Source organism: Lithobates pipiens, unplaced genomic scaffold (genome assembly GCF_037356315.1).
Source record: "Lithobates pipiens isolate NorthernLeopardFrog02 unplaced genomic scaffold, aLitPip1_a1.2 Scaffold_18, whole genome shotgun sequence".
In the NCBI taxonomy this organism is placed as follows: Eukaryota; Metazoa; Chordata; class Amphibia; order Anura; family Ranidae; genus Lithobates; species Lithobates pipiens.
Window position 1 is genome coordinate 502741491 of NW_027507758.1, and position 22506 is coordinate 502763996.

Consider the following 22506-nt stretch of genomic DNA (forward strand, 5'->3'; position numbering starts at 1 on the left):
AAAATATTCCATGAACTCAACATGCCTCTCAGCAAATAGCTTGGGGTGTCTACTTTCTAAAATGGGGTCATTTGTGGGGGTTTTGTGCCATCTTGGCATTTTATGGCCTTCAAAACTGTAATAGGTAGTGAGAAGTGAACTCAAAAATTTACGCCCTTAGAAAGCCTGAAGGCGGTGCTTGGTTTTCGGGGCCCCGTACGCGGCTAGGCTCCCAAAAAGTCCCACATATGTGGTATCCCCGTACTCAGGAGAAGCAGCAGAATTTATTTTGGGGTGTCATTTCACATACGCCCATAGCATGTGTGAGCAATATATCATTTAGTGACAACTTTGTGTAAAAAAAAAAAAAAAATTTTTTTTTTGTCATTATTCAATCGCTTGAGGCAAAAAAATAAAATATTCAATGGGCTCAACATGCCTCTTATCAATTTCCTTAGGGGGTCTACTTTCCAAAATGGGGTCATTTGGGGGGGTTTTGTACTGCCCTGCCATTTTAGCACCTCAAGAAATGAGATAGGCAGTCGTAAACTAAAAGCTGCGTAAATTCCAGAAAACGTACCTTAGTTTGTAGATGTGACAACTTTTGCGCAAACCAATAAATATACAATTATTGACTTTTTTTTTACCAAAGACATGTGGCTGAATACATTTTGGCCTAAATGTATGACTAAAATTGAGTTTATTGGATTTTTCTAATAACAAAAAGTAGAAAATATCATTTTTTTTCAAAATTTGCGGTCTTTTTACGTTTATATCGCAAAAAATAAAAATCGCAGAGGCAATCAAATACCATCAAAAGAAAGCTCTATTTGTGGGAAGAAAAGGACGCAAATTTTGTTTGGGTACAACATTGCATGACCGCGCAATTACCAGTTAAAGCAGCGCAGTGCCAAAGTGTAAAAAGACCTCTGGTCATTTACCAGCAAAATGGTCCGGTCTTAAAGTGGTTAATGAAGATAAGCTGCAGTACAGTATGTGCCCATATGTGGGCAATGACATCGGCCATATTTTATTACTATGAGAAAATGTCTATAAACATTAATAATTAGGGTTGTCCCGATAGCACTTTAAGACCGAGTACAAGTACCGATACTTTTTTCCAAGTACTTGCCTTTTATGTCATGCAACAGTTTTTAAAGCACAATGCAGATTAGGTGGCACTGATGAGCACTGATTGGATTAGGTGGCACTGATGAGCACTGATTGATGGCTGGCACTGACAGATGGCACTGATGGCTGGCACTGACAGATGGCGGGCACTGACAGATGGCACTGATGGCTGCCACTGACAGATGGCGGGCACTGATAGATGGCACTGATGGCTTGCACTGACAGGTGGCTGGCACTGATGAGCGGCACTTATGGGCATTGGGCACTGATAGGTGGCATTTATGGGCACTGACGGGCAGGCACTGAAATGCCATAAGTAAAGGCTGCCTTTGACTGCCCATCTTGGTACTCCTTGCACTCAGCCGCATAAAAGCAGCAGCGGCCATCTTGTTACAACCTGTCCAAACTATTTGGGCTGGGTGTAACAAGATGTCCACTGCTAGCTTACCGCGGTCGAGTGCAGGGTGTACCAAGATGGGATGTCCAACCACTAGACATGTGCATTTTCGCTCGAATGCATTTTCCTCCGAAATTCGGGTATTTTCGTTATCGTATTAGCAAACAATAACGAACGAGCAGAATCCAAAAACCGAAAGATCCAACATAAACAAATGTTTTATTTTAGTTTTTGTTGCAACAGTTCGATATAAATAGGAGATTCGACATTACATTGACAATATCGATCTGTGTCCATTGAACCTGAGGTTGATTGTGCCTAGCCTTAGCTTAGATTAGTTCAAGATTATTCTACATAGAGAGAAAAGATTTGACAATAGCAAAAAAGGTTGAATGTGCCTAACCTAACTCTATTAGTCCAAGATTATTCGACATAGAGAGAAAAGATTTGACATGAAGATTTGACTAAGCAGTCGCCATGACCTGACATTTATAATTTATGGTCAAATGCCCTGCCCATAGGCTATAGAAGAATTCTAATGTTGGTTGACTAGCAATATTTAATAAATATAATTATTACTAGAGTCATACAACATTAGAATTCTACTATAGCTTGTAGGCGAAACATTCGACCAGAAATTTACGATTGCAGCGTCGTACAGTTTAGCTGCTCCGTCGAATCTTCCTAGAACATTCGACAGACACCATGAGCCTTCAATGACAGATTCGACCTTAATTATTTTGGATTTTCGGACGAATGCATTTTTTTAACAAAACAAAATAAATAAAAAACAAATTTCGGGAGTAACTAAATAAATGTATTGTTTGGGACGAAAACAAAATTCCGAAACAAAATATTTCAGTGTGCACATGTCTATTACCAGCACCACCCTGAACCATAGCAGCAGAAATGCTTTTTATAAGGAGGTGAAACCTCAAACATTTTGGGCTCATTTTCCATTTCTCCAAAGTCTCTCTCATACATTATATCTTCCGGACGTAATCCGGAATCATACGCAGTGGCAACTTTTATTAAAAGTAGCAAATTCAGCAAAAAACCATCCTGTTTTTTGTTCTGTACAGCCTGCTCCACCTAGTGGTACTCCGCAGTACCAGACCGTCAGACTGTGGAGGAGACACACTAGTATAGATTGGCTGTACATCCCAAAGTTCAAGCATCTCTTTTAATGCTTTGGTTACAGACCAGACCCTTGATCCCAGACCCAAGTCTTTCTGGGGGACTGTTATTACACTGGGAATGCAGACAGACTCATTCACTGAGACTTGAGAAGTTGCAACTTTCCAATGAACATCCTCCCAGCTAGAGGTAACCACAGCGTGGTGCTCTACCAGAGTGCTGCCAAGTGCTGGACACAAATACGCAAATTATCAGGCTCAGCATCAATGAACTGCTCCAGAACATTACCAGTGACAACGTCACTTTGACACTCCATGTCAACCTCAGATTTGTGGGTCACAGACAATGTCTCTGCTGTGCTCTCGCCCTTATTTGGTTCATCCTGCTCACAAGGGTTAACCCCTGCAACAGCCATCACACTTTCAGCTTCAGGCTGATCTGCAGTCCCTCCTGCTGGCACAGCAGAAACAGTGTTCACCTTGATTTTGTGCATAAAAGCCAGATCTATCAGGGAGTTTAGATTTTTACCCCAACTATTCCAATCCATTATATGTGCGCTCCATTCATTGGTACTCCTCAGCACCGATCCATCTGCCCAGGGAGACACATAAGAACAGATGGGCTTAGTTGCACACTCTGATAATACATGTTCTAACATAACAGGTTGCAATACACCACCTTGATCGGGTGGCGTTTCATAAACCTCATACACCTCAGGTGTGTATTAACCCACTATTTACCTGCACACTTTCAACCTTAGCAGATTGCATTAACACATTTCCATTAAAAGGTGTAGTTCCACTCTGCCTCACCAGAGTGACATCGCTGTTGTCCAGGGCAACCTCCGGCTCCAATACATGAAGTTCCCTGGAGATTTCTTTGGACAACTGTACTGTCTTACCACCAGTTGCTATGGGAAACGGCCCATCTTTAACCACAGCTTTTGCTTTGCAAGAACCTGGGGTTTTCCCAACAGCAAACTTTGCATGATCAACATTTACAGCTTTTTTAGCTCTTGCAGGCCCACTACCAACTTGAGACTGTCAGACATTAGATACATCACATTTAATCATCAACACAGGTGCAGTTTGAACTTTAACCCCTGCCTCCCCACTGTACAGGGTAAAGTCACTCTCAAAAGCACATTCAGTGGACCCACTATCAGGGGTCACTCTCACATCATCATGGACAGTCTCATAACAAGTCCTTTACAACATAAACTCAGCAGTTCATGCCATCAGTTCATTAAAGACAGTCTTACCCTCCACAGTAGTAGGGATCACCATCTTCATTTGAGTACATTGTCTCACAAACCAGTCCTCTACTGCACTTTTACTGGCCCACTCTCCCTGGTGGTCACAGGATGAAATTACAGTAGGCATCTCCAACTGTTTAGCACCTCCGACACAACAGGAAACTCCTTGTTGCTGGGGTGACTGCAAACATATTTGCGCGGGAATATGGGCGCGCAGATAAAGACTATTGCTCAGCAATATTCCAGAACCTAGGGCAAGAAATTCCAGAACCTAGGGCAAGAAAACATGCCATGCCCCAGCTAGCCACATTCCAGGCATGGTACTGGAAGACTTTTCCTCAGAGCGCTTCTCTCTTGGCGATTCCCAGCTGGCTGGAACGCACAGGCCTCTTTGTGGGGATGCTGAGCCAAATCTTCACTGCAGCTCCTCCTTTCCTTTGGTAATCTTTCTCCCGTCGCCATGGGAGACCGCACTCTCCCAGTAGAGCTTTGCTGATTCTCCCAAACTCTTTGATTCATTGTGGCTTTCAACTTGCCACGACTCTCTGCAGGCAATAGAGATATACACCACCGCTCAAAGGCAGGTCCTGGGAACTCAGAGATAATTGCTCCAGGTGAAGGGATCCGGGTGCGAGCCACAGCATGCAGATAATGTGGATAATGACAGAACTCTGGACGGCTGCACTCCAATGCTAAAACAATGCTTTATTCAAATATTTAGGACACAGCAAATTACATCACAGCGAAAGATGCTAACAGCTAACGTGTTTCACACTAATGCTAGTGCTTACTCATAGCTGGCTCCAGCTATGAGTAAGCACTAGCCTTAGTGCGAAACGCGTCAACTGTTAGCATCTTTTGCTGTGATGTTAGGTCAGTGAGTGTTACCACAGTGGAGTGCTGGATGTGTCAGGAAGTCTGTGAGGGAACTCTGCTTCTACATGGTCATTAGCAGAGTCTTCATCATACAAAATGAATGATGGGGAGTCCTGGATCAGAGAAGAGACTGTGGGGGTCTGTGTCAAATCAATGTGGCCTAAGGGTACAGGATTTGCAAAATTGGGCTGGCTGGGAAGAGGCGAGCAACCAGAGCCTGTCTAGGGGCTTATTCAGAGTGAGTCCCTATTACTCAATAGAAGAAGATGTGACATACTGTAACTCAGTAACTACAAGATTGTGCAGGAGGAAACAAGTCTGGTCAGGAGGAAACAATTTTGGGCAGGAGGAGAAAGAGTTCTAAGACCATCACTTTTACATGGTCATAAGTGATGTCTTCATCCCTCACGCAGTGATAGATGGGGAATTCTTAGAAGGAATAGTCTGCGGAAGTTGAGCAGAGTAGGAGCATTAGTTTGCAGGTAAATGCAGGAGGAAATTTACATTCAGTTTTTATGCACATCTAATCTTCTGGCTCTAACCAAATGCTGTTGTGCTTGAATCTTAAAATGTGATGGCAAATGTATATTCTATGGGCATCCCATAGCCCATTCCTTATCCAAGTTGTACCCCCTAATAAAACAACAAAAACAAAACCAGCAAAAGACTGTTCATTGTCTCTGAAAGTGATGTATTAAGTATGGCAGCGGGGTGAATTGGTGGACTGTTTGTTACCAGCGGCAATTACATTGCTACATTTTATATATATATATATATATATATATATATATATATATATATATACACACACACACACACACACACATGCTTATGAGTTTGCATACCCTGGCAGAATTTATGATTTCTTGACCATTTTTCAGAGAATATGAATGATAACACAAACTTTTCTTTCCCTTATGGTTAGTGTTTGGCTGAAGCCATTTTTTTTCAATCAACTGTGTTTACTCTTTTAAAATCATAATCACAACAGAAACTACCCAAATTGCCCTGATCAAAAGTATACATAGCCTGGTGATTTTGGCCTGATAACATGCACACAAATTGACAAAGGGGTTTGGATGGCTATTAAAGGTAACCATCCTCACCTGTGATCTGTTTGCTTGTAATTAGCGTGTGTGTATAAAAGGTCAATGAGATCTGGACTCCTGACAGACACTTGCATCTTTCATCCAGTGCTGCACTGACGTTTCTGGATTCTGAATCATGGGGAAAGCAAAAGAATTGTCAAAGGATCTGCGGGAAAAGGTAGTTGAACAAAACCATGGTCAGGTAAACCAACTAAAATTTCAGCCACAACTGCCAGAAAAATTGTTCAGGATGCAAAGAAAAACCCACAAATAACTTCAGGTGAAATACAGGACTCTCTGAAAACATGTGGTGTGGCTATTTCAAGGTGCACAGTAAGGAGGTACTTGAAGAAAGATGGGCTACATGGTCAAGTCGTCAGAAGAAACCCATTACTACGCAAATGCCACTAAGTATCCCACTTACAATATGCCAAACAGCACAGAGACAAGCCTCAAACCTTTTGGCACAAAGTCATTTGGATTGATGATACCAACATTTAGCTTTTTGTCCACAACCATAAACGCTACATTTGGAGAGAAGTCAACAAGCCCTATGATGAAAGGTACACCATTCCTACTGTGAAACACAGAGGTGGATCGCTGATGTTTTGGGGATGTGTGAGCTACAAAAGGCACAGGGAATTTGGTCAAAATTGATGGCAAGATGGGGGCGTGGCCTGACCATGGAGGAGTGAAGACGTGTGTCTCCTCAGCTCCGTCTCACCGCCGCATGTTAACAGCGCACGGAGGGTGAATCTGTCCCCATCCTCACACAGAGATGTCCCACAAGAACCGGGCGTCATCCCAGCACTCACGGGTGGATCGCTCGCGGCAAGCACAGCTGGATAACTTCTTCCCGGGGCAGGAGGAGAAGGGCCGGGAGGCCTCCAAAATGGCGCCGGCCAGCAAGGCCCTGAAAGCTGGCAAGGCCGCGCCATCCACGGCCACAAAGTCGCACCGGAGGGATGCCTCGCCGATACCTTCTCCGCAGTCGGTGAGTGATTCGGCCCCTCCGACCTCCCCACGGTCCCCCGGGCTGCTGCCAGAAGCCCCTGACGAACCGGACCCCCTGGCTGATGCGGATATCAGGCGCCATATTCTGTCCCTCCCCACCAAAGCTGACCTGGAGCGCTTTGCAGATAGAGTGGAGAAGGCGTTTAAGGAGGACATTGCACAGCTTAAGGCAGACACAGCACACCTGGGGGGTAGGATGGAGTCCCTGGAGCAGAGATTTGAGGAGGCTCTCCCTGCTATAACTATGCTGCAGGACCAATGTGATGCACAAGGCCGCCAGATTGAGGCCCTGCTTTGCCAGTTAGACGACGCCGAGAACCGCAGTCGCAGAGCCAACATTAGGATTCGGGGCCTACCTGAGGCCACGGGAGCTAGGGACATTGTTCCTACCCTGGAGGGAGTTTTTAAGGAGATCCTAGGCTTACCTGCTACGGCTACTGTGGAAATTGACCGTGCACATAGGGCCTTGAAACCCCCCTCTCAAGATGTGAATAATCCCAGAGACATTATCTGTAAGCTACATAAGTATACGCTGAAAGATCGTATAATGCAGAAAATGAGAGGGAAACCCTATTTTGATTTTGATGGTGCACACCTGGCTTTTTACCAGGACATTTCAAGGCGCACTCTTATGCAACGCAGGGCCTTGCGCCCCCTCCTGCTGGCTATTCAAGAGGCTGGACTGCCATACCGCTGGGGGTTTCCCTTTGCCCTACAAGTTACCAGGGACGGTAAGACCGTGACTCTCCGCACTAAAGATGACCTCCCACATTTTTTGGCTGCTTTGGAGTTGGAACAGGTAGACTTCCCGGACTGGAGGAACCCTTCGGACTTTGCAGCTTTTAGATTACCGACACCGCAACCGTGGCTGCCCGCTAGAAGTCAGAACCGCAGACGACGCCATAGGAGACAATCCAGGGATCCTTCCACGGACACTGCTGCCCTGGGTCCCTGAGGGTATCAAACCTTTTTCCCAAGGACATGCTCCTGTGATCTGAAGAACTCTGGGTTGACTTGACCTGACTTACTTGGAACTCCCCACGGCACCCTGTGCTGGTTCAGGTTTTTGGTTCGCACTGGCAGTTAATACAATTTGTTTTGTGTTTTTTTTTCTCTCTTTTTAAAGGCCATAAAAAAATTTGTTTTTTTTTATTTCTATGGTTCTGCCGTGGGGACCCTGTGAACTGTTAATCAGAACTGCTACTCATCGCTGATTCATGTGTTTTTCCCCTCCTCTACCGCACTAAGTCAGGTGCGGTGGGCGGAGATGGGGACCCACTTCCCTCTTTGTTATGGGATTCCACGTACCCCCAGTAGGCCGCCCGTTTTTTTCTTATTTTTTCTTCTGTACGGGCTTAGATCCTGATGGGGATCTGGAGTTGTGGCTTGGGCCCCACCCCCCCCTTTGGGGGGGGTGGGGACCTCGCCACAGCTTTTAGTTTTTTTCTACCTCTAGCCGGCCTCGGCCGCTATGTTTTATCAGTTGTACCTTGTATATCTTTCACATATATGTTTTTTCTTCCCCTTTTTCTTCCCCTCTTTTCTCTTGACTGCCCTCCTCTTTTTGACTCTTCTCTCTTTAGGTCTGCTCTGATGCTCCGCCGTCTGCACCGGGCGCACCACCACTTTGCGAACATGTCCCTGCCTGGACTTTCGGGATGGCTACATTGCGGGTAAGCACTTACAATGTTAGAGGCCTATGCTCCCCTCATAAGCGTAGCAAGCTCTGGGGGGAACTGAAGCGGCTGAGGTCGCAGGTGGTTTTCCTTCAGGAGACTCACTTTACACATCAGTCGTCCCCTAAATTGCCCACCCATCTCTTCAACCAATGGTTCCTAAGCAACTCTCCCTTAGCTAAATCGCGCGGTACAGCCATCGGCATACATAAGTCCTGCCCCTTCCAACCCTCTGCTCACAGGGTTGACCCCCAGGGCAGGTATGTTTTCTTGAAGGGCACTATAGCTGGACAACTCTATACGTTCGCGACACTTTATGCCCCTAACGCTGACCAACTTACTTTTATTGACCGTACCTTGGACCGTCTAGCGGAGTTTCGGGAAGGTTTTCTAATTGTAGGAGGAGACCTTAACGTAAGCCCTGACCCCCAACTTGACACATCCCATGCGAGACCCTCTCATTCCTATAAATTCCTTAAACATTACCGCAAGACTTTGCAATCCCATTTCCTCTCGGACAGTTGGCGGACACTGCACCCCTCTGGTAGGGACTATAGTTATTACTCCACGGTACATGATGTATACACACGGATTGACCACATCTACGTTGACCGTAATATCCTGGAACTCCTTCAGTCCGCGACCATAGACGTTATTTCCATCTCAGACCATGCTCCAGTGACGATGGCTTTTGCCCTGCCCATGGTTCAGCAGAGGGCCTGGACATGGCGGCTTAATGATAATTTATTGGATGATGGCATAGCGGTGAAGGAGGTCACGGATACGCTGACTCACTACTTTAAGGAGAATACACCGGCTGAGATAGGTGAAGGGGTTATATGGGAAGCTCATAAGGCAGTAGTTAGGGGGGCATTAATCTCTCAGGGGTCTAGGCTTAAAAAAGCTTGTCAGGCGGATTTTACGCGGGTGTATACTGCCCTTCAGAAAGCTGAACTTGCTCATAAGACTAATGGGAGTCCGGAGGCTCTGTCGGCCCTGACGGAGCTACGGGAATTATTTCTGCGGTTATTAGACCGCCAAGCCCGCAAACAATTTCGCTTCTTGGCTCATAAGTATTATGAACACGGGAATAAGTGCGGTCGGATGCTGGCTCGTGCCCTCCGTAAACGCCAGGCCCAGACCTATATTCACAAATTACACGATTCGGCAGGGGTTCCGGTTACCCAATCCTCTAAAATAGCGGCCGGGTTCTGTGACTATTACACAACATTATATAACTTAGACTCTACAATCTCCCCCGCGACCCGAGTGGATAGACTCAAGGCGACCCGTGCCTACCTGGCGGCGGCTGATCTGCCGAAGCTTACCGAAGAACAATCCGCTGCCCTGGAACTCCCAATTACGGTGGAGGAGATTGGGGCCACGGTGGCGTCCTTGCCCAACGGTAAGAGTCCTGGTCCGGACGGATTTACTAAGGTTTACTATAAAACTTTCCTGCCCCAGCTACAGGCTTCCATGTGTGCCTACTTTAATGCTATCGCTGGGGGCAGTGCCATCCCCCCGGAAGCCCTTCTGGCGCATATTACTGTGCTGCCGAAGGAGGGCAAGGACCCCACCGTCCCCCAGAGCTACCGCCCTATTTCCCTTCTTAATTTGGACATAAAGATCCTGACGAAAATTCTAGCAAATAGACTGAAGCTCCTTATTCCTGGCCTGGTCCACCCGGACCAGACAGGCTTTGTTGCTGGGAGGGAAGCCAGGGATAACTCCCTTCGAGCGGTCCATCTTATTCACTGGGCCCGCTCCCGCCCGGTCCCGCATCCATATATTGTGTTGTCTACGGACGCTGAAAAAGCCTTTGACCGCATAGATTGGTCCTACCTAACAGAGGTACTTCACTCCATACAGCTGGGCCAGCGGATGTTGACGACAATTGCAGCCCTATATTCCACACCTTGTGCTCAGGTCAAAGTGAATGGGATTCTGTCGGCCCGGTTCCCCATTAGAAACGGCACGAGGCAGGGGTGTCCTCTTTCACCCCTTTTGTTTGCCCTGGTGCTGGAGCCGTTTCTCCGCACGGTGCGGGCTAGCCCTGATATTAAGGGCCTCCAAGTTGGTAACACAGAACACAAACTCTCGGCTTATGCTGATGATGTGTTGTTTCACCTTACGGACCCCCTGCTCTCTCTGCCAAATCTGATGAGGGAACTAAAACTTTTTGGGTCATTGTCTAATTTTAAGATAAATTTTTCAAAGTCGGAAATACTCCCTATCCACTTAGCCCCGCATCTCATAACATCCCTCAAGGCAGCCTTTCCCTTTGTTTGGACGATGTCGTCCCTGCGATACTTGGGAGTGCATTTAACGAACCGCTACGATACCCTGTACTCAGCTAATTACCCACCCTTACTGGATGCGATCAAAAGAGATCTTTTACAATGGACGGGGACGGCGTTTACATGGTTTGGGCGGGTGAGTGTCATAAAGATGAATGTTCTACCCCGTGTACTCTTCTATTTACAGATGCTTCCGATCCCCTTGCCCAAACACTTTTTTGACCGTTTAAGTAGTATGATGTCTCGCTTTATATGGAACGACCGTAAACCTAGAATAGCGTTACGGATACTGCGTCGTTCAAAGAGGTGGGGCGGACTGGGTGTCCCCGACGTCAGACAGTACTATCAAGCGGTGGCCCTCCAGAAGATTCTAGACTGGCATTTCCATTCTCGAACTAAACTCTGGGTCCCTTTAGAGAAGTTTCTGGCGGGTAGGAACTTAGCTTACGCGCCCTGGCTGCCCCGGGTATATAGGGGCCTGGCGGAGACGACCTCCCCTCTGACGACCCATGTGTTCTCAGTTTGGGACAGGCTCAATGCGACACTTAAGCTGGCCCCCCCTATGTCCCCGGTGGCCCCATTGGGTGGTTTCCTATGGTTCCCGCCGGGAGAACAGATGGGTTTCTTTGGGAATTGGGTTGACGATGGGAACGCTAGTTGCAGGCAATTCTTGAGGGATGGTGGACTTATGCCGTATGAGGCCCTGCCCGTTGGTAGCTGTGGCTCCCGAATGAACTTCTGGAGATACCGACAACTACACCACTTTTTTCAGGCACATGGTCATACTATTAGGGATCCCCGGACCCTTACCCCGTTTGAGCGCATCTTTCTTGCAGAGGAGCCGACTCCACACCTGGTTTCTGAGTTATACCGGCTGTTGGACTCGGCCAGCTCCCAGACTACTCCTGCATATATTAGACGGTGGGAGACTGACTTGGGGACGACGTTCACGGAGACGCAGTTAGCACACCTTTATTCCCTCACCCATTCGTCCTCTAGAGACTCCAAGGTTCAGGAGACCAATTTTAAGTTATTAGCACGCTGGTACCGGGTGCCGGCAGACTTGGCCTGTATTTACCCCTCCGCATCGGAGTCCTGTTGGAGAGGATGTGGACAGCGAGGAACTCTAATTCATGTGTGGTGGGAGTGTCCCCTAATTCGTCCCTTCTGGGAAGACATACAGGGTCAAGTGAAGGCTGTGACCGGGATTGAGGTCCCTCTCTCGCCGCTGCACTTCCTTCTACAGGTGCCCTCGGTCCCGCTTAGGGCTTATAAGAATTCCGTGTTGGCACATTTGCTGAATGCAGCCAGACGCCTGATTCCGTTATATTGGAAGCGGCCTGGAATCCCCACTCGAGAAGAGTGGTGCAGGGGAGTGCATGCGGTGAAAGAGGCAGAGCACTGGGTCGCTACCTGTAAAGGCCTAGAGGACCGTTTCCACGATATCTGGAGACCCTGGTCGATGTATGCGTCGGATCCTAACCATATGCCCTCCAGTTTAGACGTGGCCCTGCTGGAATTGGCAGACCCCACCCTTAGAACTCTTAGACTGAGCGGAGCTCGGGGGGGGACTGGATCTCCCCCTGGAAGCTCTTAGCGAAGGCATAATGCTTGCGAATATTGAAGCTGGGGAGTGGTGTGCCCGGTGCGGAAGGAGCGGACATTTGGTGACTATACTCAGGTAAATTGACCTACTTTTCCCATTCTCTTCCTGTCCCTATCGTTTTTCCTTTCTACCCTATGCTGACCTTTTCTCTTTCCCTTTTCCTCCCTCATCTTTCCACCTTTCTTGGGTCAGAATGTCATGTAGCCTGAACTGCCGAAGCTAGTAGGTGGTGGGCTGGGATCCCTTTGTTGACGCCTGGGCTGCCAGGAAGGAATTTCTGAGTTTGGCAGAGGGCGGCGTTCCGGCAGACCCTCTGTGGTGACACCAGCTCCCGGGATGCGCTGGCGGTGGAGGGGGCAGCTGGCGGCTGTTGGGGCCCCCCCCCTCTACCCTAGTGCCGGGACGGTGTCCATTTCTCAGGTCCCTTTCTGCCGGTTTTTGTCCCACTATTGGTTGACGTACTTGTTTCTTTTTTACCCTGGCACTTATCGGGGTTTCCCAGCCCGCCTGCTATGTTTGTATATACCCAAGACATTCTCCTTCTCTTTATGACTCTAAGACCTTTCTCTTTAAGTTTGTTTAAATGTTCAACTTACATGATGTCACTCTAGCACTGGAACGGCTTTTTTTTATTTAGGCCGATAAGTATTGCACTTCAATGTGATGTTGGACCTGTATTGTTTTTCATGTCTCTGTTTCTGTTATATTGCAATAAAATACTGATTACACAAAAAAAAAAATTGATGGCAAGATGAATGCAGTATGTTATAAAATACTGGGGGAATATTTGCATTCATTAGCCAGGAAGCTGCGCATGTGACGTACTTGGACATTCCAACATGACAATGAACCAAAACACAAGGCCAAGTCGACCTGTCATTGGCTACAACAGAAAAAGTGAAGGGTATGGAGTGGCCATCTCAGTCTCCTGACCTCAATATCATTGAGTCACTCTGAGGAGATCTCAAACGTGAAGTTCATGCAAGACAGCCCAAGAATTTACAGGAACTGGAGGCTTTTGCCAAGAGAAATGGGCAGCTTTACCATCTGAGAAGATAAAGAGCCTCATCCACAAATACCACAAAAGACTTCAAGCTGTCATTGATGTTAAAGGGGGCAATACACGGTACTAAGAACTGGGGCATGTAAACTTTTGATCAGGGTCATTTGGATAGTCTCTGTTGTAATTATGATTTAAAAAGAGTAAACACAGATAATTAATAATAAATGGCTTCAGCCAAATACTAACCATGATTGAAAGAAACGTTTTTGTGTTATCATTCATATTCCCTGAAAAATGGCCAAGAAATCAAAAATTCTGCCAGGGTATGTAAATGTATGAGCACCACTATATATATACAGTGTGCCGCTATGTTGGAGTGCCTGATTAAGAGCGGTGCTTACTAAAGAACATGATTTAGTGTAACACGCCTTTTCACATACACCTAATGCTAAAAATGAGGGATGGCAGCCTCTGTCAGTGATGCACATACTGAATTATTACAGCGGGGAGATAGAACTGGTTAATAGAAGTAACTGTTTCATAATAATGTATATTTTGCAGACTGCACTTATCTCTTAAACTGTCTTTATGTGGTTTGAATATTAACTTTACAAGGTAGCCATTGTTAAAATTTCTACTGCAGCCTGACACTCGAGATTAGAAAAATCCCGTCACCTCATACCTGTCAAAATATGCAGGTCAGATGATCATTATTGCTTCATAGATGCTAAAACACCTTGCTGAACAAGCCTGGGAAAACCCAGCTCAGAAACCTGGCAAGGACAATGCCAGTGCATTGTGGAATATTAAATCACTGCAGATAGGAGGAAAATTCCGTCCTGTCATAGAAACAGTGGGAGTGACCATGAATTGTGTATAAATATGAGGAACCCTTTGCTAAAGCCATTCATTTTTGCTGTAACAATGGCTACAAGCAGGAACCTATATGTATTATCATTTGCCTTTCTGGTCATGGTGTTTGATGTTTCACAAGGTAAGAAATACATTATAATGTTTTGGACAAAGAAATCCCATTAAATGTTTTTGACGTTCTAACTTTTATATCTATTTTGCATTCAGATTTCATTTAGCAACATGTCTTTCTTCAACTCCCACTAAATATATGAGGACTTGGGGGGGATTTTCTAGAGTATATGAATATAAACTTCTTAAGAGGACAATTTAACTTTTCTACACCATGATATAAAATGTTGTTTTCCTTCTTTTCTCACATATATTAAAATACTTGTATGTTATCTCATTTTCAGCTTTTGGAAGCCATGATTGCTGTATAAAATACAGCAAAGAAAAGCCTAGTTTAAAAATTATTGACAACTACTATCAACAGAAATCTACACAAGTCTGTGACATAGATGCTACAATGTAAGTACCAAACGCAATTGCTGTAACTGCCAAAAGGTCCTATAATCTCCAAATACACTTTGCCGCTTAGCTGTTTTCTTCAACAGTTTAAGACTGTATTTGCAATTATAACATAAGTTATAGAATGTTTAGAATGTCAATGATGTTTTTAAAATCCAGGAATATGGTTGGCAAGGTACGGTGCAATAAACCTTGAATTTAGACCCTACTTTTTACATTTACTTTAGGCACATCATTTATAATAAATGCCCTGATTTACCTTATTCAATGCGGTTGATAAAAGTGGTAGTAAGGAACAATCATTTGCAAAGTGAATGCTCATTTAGTATAGTGAATAACATAAAAAAGCATGTTAACGTCAATCATGCAATCAAATCCAAGAAAAATCCTGTTTTAGGCTGGATTCACACCTATGCATTTTTAGTGCTTTTTGCATTTTGCAGATTTGCACTACAGTCCATTTACCATAGTTTCCTATGGTACACATTCTGTAGAGCAAATCTGCAAAATGCGAAAAGCACTAAAAATGCATAGGTGTGAATCCAGCCTTATATAACTTCCCTTACACATCATATGGTAATCAAAGCGTACACAACTTCACTTTCTTTGCTGAGCTAAGAGAACATTCACTGTTTAAAATGATTATTATCTTTTCTTTCAATAAAATCAGCTGGGGGTACATATTTGAAATCTGGCTTTGTTAGTTCATAAGCTTATAACTCAACCAGGAAAGTTTCTTTATTAGCGGTTGCCACAGAACAAACAACCACCATAAAGACAAACATATCAGTTGATAACAAAAATGAAAGTCAAACATTTTGTAGGCGCATTTGTTGACAAGTTTGTTCATGTTCTCTTTCAGTTTTCTGGTTCGTACCAGTCCATGCATTAGCGCTACAGTCAGAGTGTGTGCAGATCCCAGACAGAAGTGGGTCCAGGAGCGTATTGAAGCTCTGTAAGTTCAGAAATTGTACACTTATTGTAAATGTAAATGACTTATGCTATAGGGTTTATTGCTCATATTACAATCAAAGATAGCTGAAGAGGATCAGAGTTGCATTGCCTAATTGGGCACTCTAATAGAAAGGATATAATTAAGGTGAGAGTTTTCTCCAGCTGGTTGACTAAATTTACCTAATACAAAAAAAGAAAGAATTAGCACAAGGGACATCACTTACCTTCAATATGCTGCTGTGTTCTCCAAAATCTTCCTCCTCTGATGATCCACCCCCGCCCCCATAATCTTCCAGCATGGCGAGGTTAATAGAACTAAGGGATCATCTAGAGTGCATGACTATGTCTGCCCTCTCTACCCAGTTACTCCATTCATAGAAGTCATTACTACAGCTTCTATGAATGAAACAAGATCTATGAATAGAGGGTGCAGACCTATCAATTATCTGCCCATCTTCTATTCATAGATTTTGTTTCAGGGTGATTACAATGGGAGGGGAGATTGAGGAGGATTTGGGTGAAAAGAGGACACAGCAGCATAAGGGATACATTATACTGAAGGTAAGTCACGTCCCTTGTACTGATTTTTGATTTAGGTAAACCTAGGCTTTAAAGTCTATGTAAACCCTTTTACATGGGCTTCGCCTGATCCATTCAACAGGGGATCCATGAGCAGATCTCCTACTGATTAGAGTAGAAGATCCCAGGAGCCACACATCAGAACAAGACCTGCTGTGTGTAGACAAGTAGCAGTCTCAGTCTGGACCCCCACCAGCCCACGCCCCCAATTTGTTTCACTCCACCGGAGCTTGCTCATGCGTGGCCTGGTGGGGGTCCAGGCTGAGAACGCCACTTGTCTACACACAGCAGGTCTTGTGCTGATGTGCGGTTCCTGGGATCTTCTGCTCTTATCTGTCATTGTCTGGAGTGTGCCAGCCAGCACTCATAGCAGCAGGCACAGAACTACATTTCCTAGCAGCCTAAGCGGCTCACATACATACCATGGGTTTGCAGATCTCCTACTGAATTGGAGCTGAAAGTGATGGGTGTTGTTGTTTTTTTCTTAATCCATGCCCATTCAGTTTGTGTCTGCAATACATAGGACAGGGGCAGACCCATGATGACGATTTGGGTGGCTTGGTGTAAACAGACTCATGTTCATTTACATTAGGTTGCCTCCGATCTGTCATGTAGAGATCTGGAAAAACAGAAAGGGTCATAGTCCTTTTCAGGTTTTTTTTTTTCCCATCCTGGATGGACTCAGTTTATGGAGCTGACAGGCGGACCTGCACAGAAAGATTGTATTAAAGGGCCCTAACAATGGGCTTCTCTTTATTTTCTACTTTTTCATCTGCTATACACACCATTGGAAGAGGTTTATTATATCTGTTTGACAGCTGATCCTGCCAGAAATACATTAAGGCAATAGCTTCCTTTACTCCTAACCTATGCTGAATGTTATCAATTAGCATAGTTCCCAGTTTTCTCTGCAAACTACCACCCCCCATTCCTCCCCATGTTGTGAGCAAGAGGATAGGGGGAGGTTTTCTGTAGTCCTAGGATGACAAACCTGCTCCTTCACAGATATAAAATCAGATTGTAAGCTCTTCTGAGCAAGGCCCTCTTAATCCTCTTGTATTTTACTGTATTGTCTCCCTTCTATATTGTAAAGCGCTGCGTAAACTGTTGACGTTATATAAATCCTGTATAATAATAATAATAATATAAAATGGTGAATGAGAGTTCACCCTACGAAACAGGATGACCTGGCAGGATCACCGGATGGAAAAGAACAGGACAGATAATGGCAATACATCAGTAATACAACAGAATTCAGTAGATACAGGTTAACTGCCTTTGTCTCTGCTCCATAGCTACAAGCAGTACAAGACTATTGTCAGGATTTTTTGACAACTGTATAAATGAAAATGGATAGTTTCAACTACCATCATTTCAACAACTGAATTGTCGTTACAATCCCAGTATCAAATTACTACCCTAAGTAAGACTAAAGTCTACACGCAATGTAAACAAAGTTAAATAATAATCAGCTACTTCCTTATTTGTACTACAGATCTCATGTACTGGATTCTTTCTTTAAAGGAGAAGTGCACTAAAATCGCAGCTAGTTAGGTTCCCCAACATTCCTACACAACAAAAAATTACAAGGTAGAGATTAAGTACATCCTACATAACATAAAAGCAAAAGACATGCAAAATAAGAGCAAATACAGTGCCTTGAAAAAGTATTCATACCCCTTGAAATTTTCCACATTTTGTCATGTTGCAAGCAAAAAACGTAAATGTATTTTATTGGGATTTTATGAGATAGACCAATACAAAGTGGCACATAATTGTGAAGTGGAAGGAAAATGATAAATGGTTTTCAACATTTTTTACAAATAAATATGTAAAAAAGTGTGGCGTGCATTTGTATTCAGCCCCCTTTACTCTGATACCCCTAACTAAAATCTAGTGGAACCAATTGCCTTCAGAAGTCACCTAATTAGAAAATAGAGTCCACCTGTGTGAAATGTAATCTCAGTATAAATACAGCTGTTCTGTGAAGCCCTCAGAGGTTTGTTAAAGAACCTTAGTGAACAAACAGCATCATAAAGGCCAAGGAACACACCAGACAGGTCAGGGATAAAGTTGTGGAGACATTTAAAGCGGGGTTAGGTTATAAAAAAAATATCCCAAGTAATTCTGGAGGAGCTGCAAAGAGCCACAGCTCAGCTCAGGTGGGAGAATCTGTCCACAGCACAGCTATTAGTCATGCACTCCACAAATCTGACAGAGCTTGAGTTGTTTTGCTAAGAAGAATAGGTAAAAATTTCACTCTCTAAATGTGCAAAGCTGGTAGAGACATCCCCAAAAAAGACTTGCAGCTGTAATTGCAGTGAAATGTGGTTCTACAAAGTATTGACTCAGGGGGGCTGGATACAAATGCATGCCACACTTTTCAAATATTTATTTGTAAAACATTTTAACCACTTTCAGACCAGACCATTTTGCTGGCTTAAGACCAGACCACTTTTTGCGATTCGGCACTGCGTCACTTTAATTGACAATTGCGCAGTCGTGTGACGTGGCTCCCAAACAAAATTGATGTCCTTTTTTCCCCAAAATAGAGCTTTCTTTTGGTGGTATTTGATCACCTCTGAGGTTTTTATTTTTTGCGCTATAAACAAAAAAAAGAGCAACAATTTTGAAAAAACGCATTATATTTTACTATTTGTTATAATAAATATCCCCCAAAAATATATAAAAAAAACATTTTTTTTCCTCAGTTTAAGCCGATACGTATTCTTCTACATATTTTTGGTAAAAAAAAAAAAATCGCAATAAGCGATTGATTGGTTTGCACAAAAATTATAGCGTTTACAAAATAGGGGATAGTTTTATGGCATTTTTATTAATAATTTTTATTTTTACTAGTAATGGCAGTGATCAGCGATTTGTATTGTGACTGTGACATTATCGCAGACACGTTGGACATTTTTGACACATTTTTGGGCCCATTGTCATTTATACAGCAATCAGTGTTGTAAAAATGCACTGATTCCTGTGTAAATGACACTGGCAGTGAAGGGGTTAACCAGGGGGTGGCAGTGTGTCCTAGGGGAGTGTTACTAACTGTAGGGGGCATGGCTGTGTGTTAGTGAACACTGATCTCTGCTCCAATCACAGGAAGCAGAGATCAGTGTCACTTGTTGCTAGGCAGAACAGGGAGATGCTGTTTACTTCTGCATCTCCCCGTTCAGCTTCCCCGTGAGATGATCGCAGGTATCCCCATGGCGATTAAGTCCACGAGACCCGCGACCGGACTCACGGGGGTCCCGACCGGCACGTGTGTGTGCCGCCGGCGGCGCGCACGCGATGTCACGGCAGCAATTTCAAATGGACGTACCTGTACGCCAATTTGCCTGCCCGTGCCATTCTGCCGACGTACATCGGCGTGTGCCGGTCAGGAAATGGTTGAAAAACATTTAGAATTTTCCTTCCTCTTCACAATTATGTGCCACTTTGTATTGGTCTATCGCATAAAATCCCAATAAAATACATTTACGTTTTTGTTTGTAACATGACAAAATGTGAAAAATGTCAAGGGGTATGAATACTTTTTCAAGGCACTGTAGACAAAGGATCCATGAACAAACTCCACAATATATTGTTAATCCAGCAATGCAATTTAAAGAAATGAGAGCTAGTTCTATATTATGTTTAATAGGAGAAAACTGATGGCCCTATTGATGATGTTTGTTAAAATAGTATTTTTCTTTTAACTCTTATAGGGATCAAAGAACCCAGAAGGATAAACGAAAGAGACTGAAGAAGCTTAAGAAGAATTGCAATCGTCTGAAAAAGCTACTGTATTAACTCCTCCCTAAACTGAAATTCAACAAGATATAACCTCCTTATAGGAGTATTTGTTAGAATTAAATGTACAGATATGTTAAATATCAATTTATAAAATGGACTCTAAGCAGAACATGGAAAAGTAACCTAGCCTTCAAAATCATTCTGCAAATACCTATGTCTGTTATACCAGGGCATGCATGGCTCTAGTTATACTGTATGTGGTTGGTGAGTTTGAGTCGATCAAGGGCAGGCTTCATTACTTCCCCTTGGGCATGCTGTTTGCTTTCTAGATCACGAGACTCACATTGGGCCTCAATTTGCTTTTAGTGGCAAAATTGAGGTTGTGCTCATCATTCCAATCAATCAAATTCTGTTCTAGTAAAGTAGGACATAAACAAGGCGTATGGTTGGTTGTTATATTGAACACAAACTTTCCGTCTTGCTGTTTTTTTTATATGCGGGACAAACACCTGTATTTTATGGTAAAATTATTGTTGATTATTCCTCCATTTATGGTATATTCAGAGTTTAGTTTTCTGCGTTTGTATGGGTATTTTTGTGTGCATCTCTCTAACTTTAAGTCAAATGTTGCACCTTTATGATTTTTCCCCCCTATCTTCATATTGTCACAGCAACCATAAAAATTTAGGTTTTGACAGCTGATACCCAACAAGCCCCTTTAGCATCCTCTGATGTTACCAGAGGTTGCCTCCACACTAGGACAGAGTTCCAAACCAGCATCTTGTGTGAACACTTACTGGTTGGAAGGAGACACTGGTGATTGAAAATTTCTATTTGCTTTGGCACTTTCAAACTCAGAAATCTGCTGGAGGACTGCATACTGATATATTAATGCTTGCTTACTAGCGGTACCCCGTGCTCACAATATGAGCGCCAATTGACTAGCTGTTACTAGGAAACACTTTTTGCCTTGCTATAAAATATTTGACAGTCACCATATGTGTGCTGTCTACATAAAAGACATCGGTACTGTTCATATGAGCATATTAGTTTTAATTCAACATATGTTACCAGGACATGTAAAAGCAACACTATAAATCTATTTGTACGCATGGCGCCATTTACATAGAAGTGTCTCATAACCTGAAACAAGTTTGGACCGCTGTTTTACAGTAGTCATTAACAACATTTTTGTTTCTTTTGAAACTAGATTGAAGTTTATAGCTCCAATTTGATTCATATTGCATCATACAGTTCTTTTGTTTGGCTTTTTAAGCCTAGTTGAAGGAAAGAATGAATATAACTTTTTTTTTTAACTGTTTAGGTCTTTTCTAAACCTGTTATGTGAAATATATATATATATACTGTATTTAATTTTTTTTAAATAATAATAATGTATGTTTATTGAGGAATATATAATCCCAGAATAAATGTAGTATATAAACACCTTATCTATATCTGTTTTTGTTTTTTTGCTTTTCAATTGGAAAAAGGCAACTTTATTTGGATAAAAGTAATTTTACAAAGTTGCTTATGTGGAATAATAAACAGTACATTATAACAGTCATTTTGTGTGAGATTCTTTGTACATACATGTTAAGGCACAAGTTTATGAGGGTATAGACATCCAGTATTTAAGAGATTTCATGTCATTCTGCTACCAATACAGTTCTGATTAAGATTTTCATGGTTTACACCTTCATAGAACAGTCACTTTCTACTTTCAGCTAAGTAGGCCTGTCTGTAGGGCTTGGAGTATTTTAGGCACATGTTTCTCCGATCTTTTACCATCTATCCCCAGTGATGTAAGTAACTGAGTTAAAATAAACAGAGTTACGTAACGCAGTTACTTTAGAGGGTAACAAGTAATCTAACTGATTACTCTTCCCCTCATGGTAACTCAGTTCCCATTACTTGGGCAGAGTTACCTCAATTACATCTACCGCCCAGGAGGCCCGCCGTGGCCACACTGCCTGGCCGTTCATTCCGCCGTGGGAGGGGGGCTTTCGCCCGCTGAGCTGAGAAGAGGCTGAGACTCAGAGAGACTGTCTGGACTGCCCCATCCCGCCCCGCCTATCCAGAAAGAGAGAATATAGGGAGGCGGGGCGGACACTGAAAAATGAAGTCAGCTGATCAACTGACACCAATCGAGTGAAGGGGAGGGTCTCTCTCTCTCCCCATGAGGAAAGGCTTCCGTGGAGGCATTCAAGTAAGTGACTGATGATTCAATTTTCAGTGAAATCAATCCATCCCAAGTCCTCCACCACCTCTGCTTCTTACTGATCCCATCCCTACCCACCCACCATCACTACTACAACAGAGGTGATGGGGGGGATAGGGTAGGGATGAGATCAGTGGTGGTGGGGGGTGGGATCAGTAAGAGGCAG

At 43.8% G+C, this 22506-nt stretch overlaps 1 protein-coding gene across 1 annotated transcript; it reads left to right on the forward strand.

Moving 5' to 3' along the window:
• The first annotated feature begins 14266 nt into the window (after positions 1 to 14266).
• Positions 14267 to 21686, forward strand: LOC143988809 (C-C motif chemokine 20-like). Its single transcript, XM_077488674.1, has 4 exons — positions 14267 to 14453; positions 14728 to 14842; positions 15705 to 15797; positions 20092 to 21686. Exons 1-4 carry the CDS (start codon positions 14342 to 14344, stop codon positions 20174 to 20176), a joined length of 405 nt encoding a protein of 134 aa, XP_077344800.1. The 5' UTR covers positions 14267 to 14341; the 3' UTR covers positions 20177 to 21686.
• The last annotated feature ends 820 nt before the right edge of the window (positions 21687 to 22506 follow it).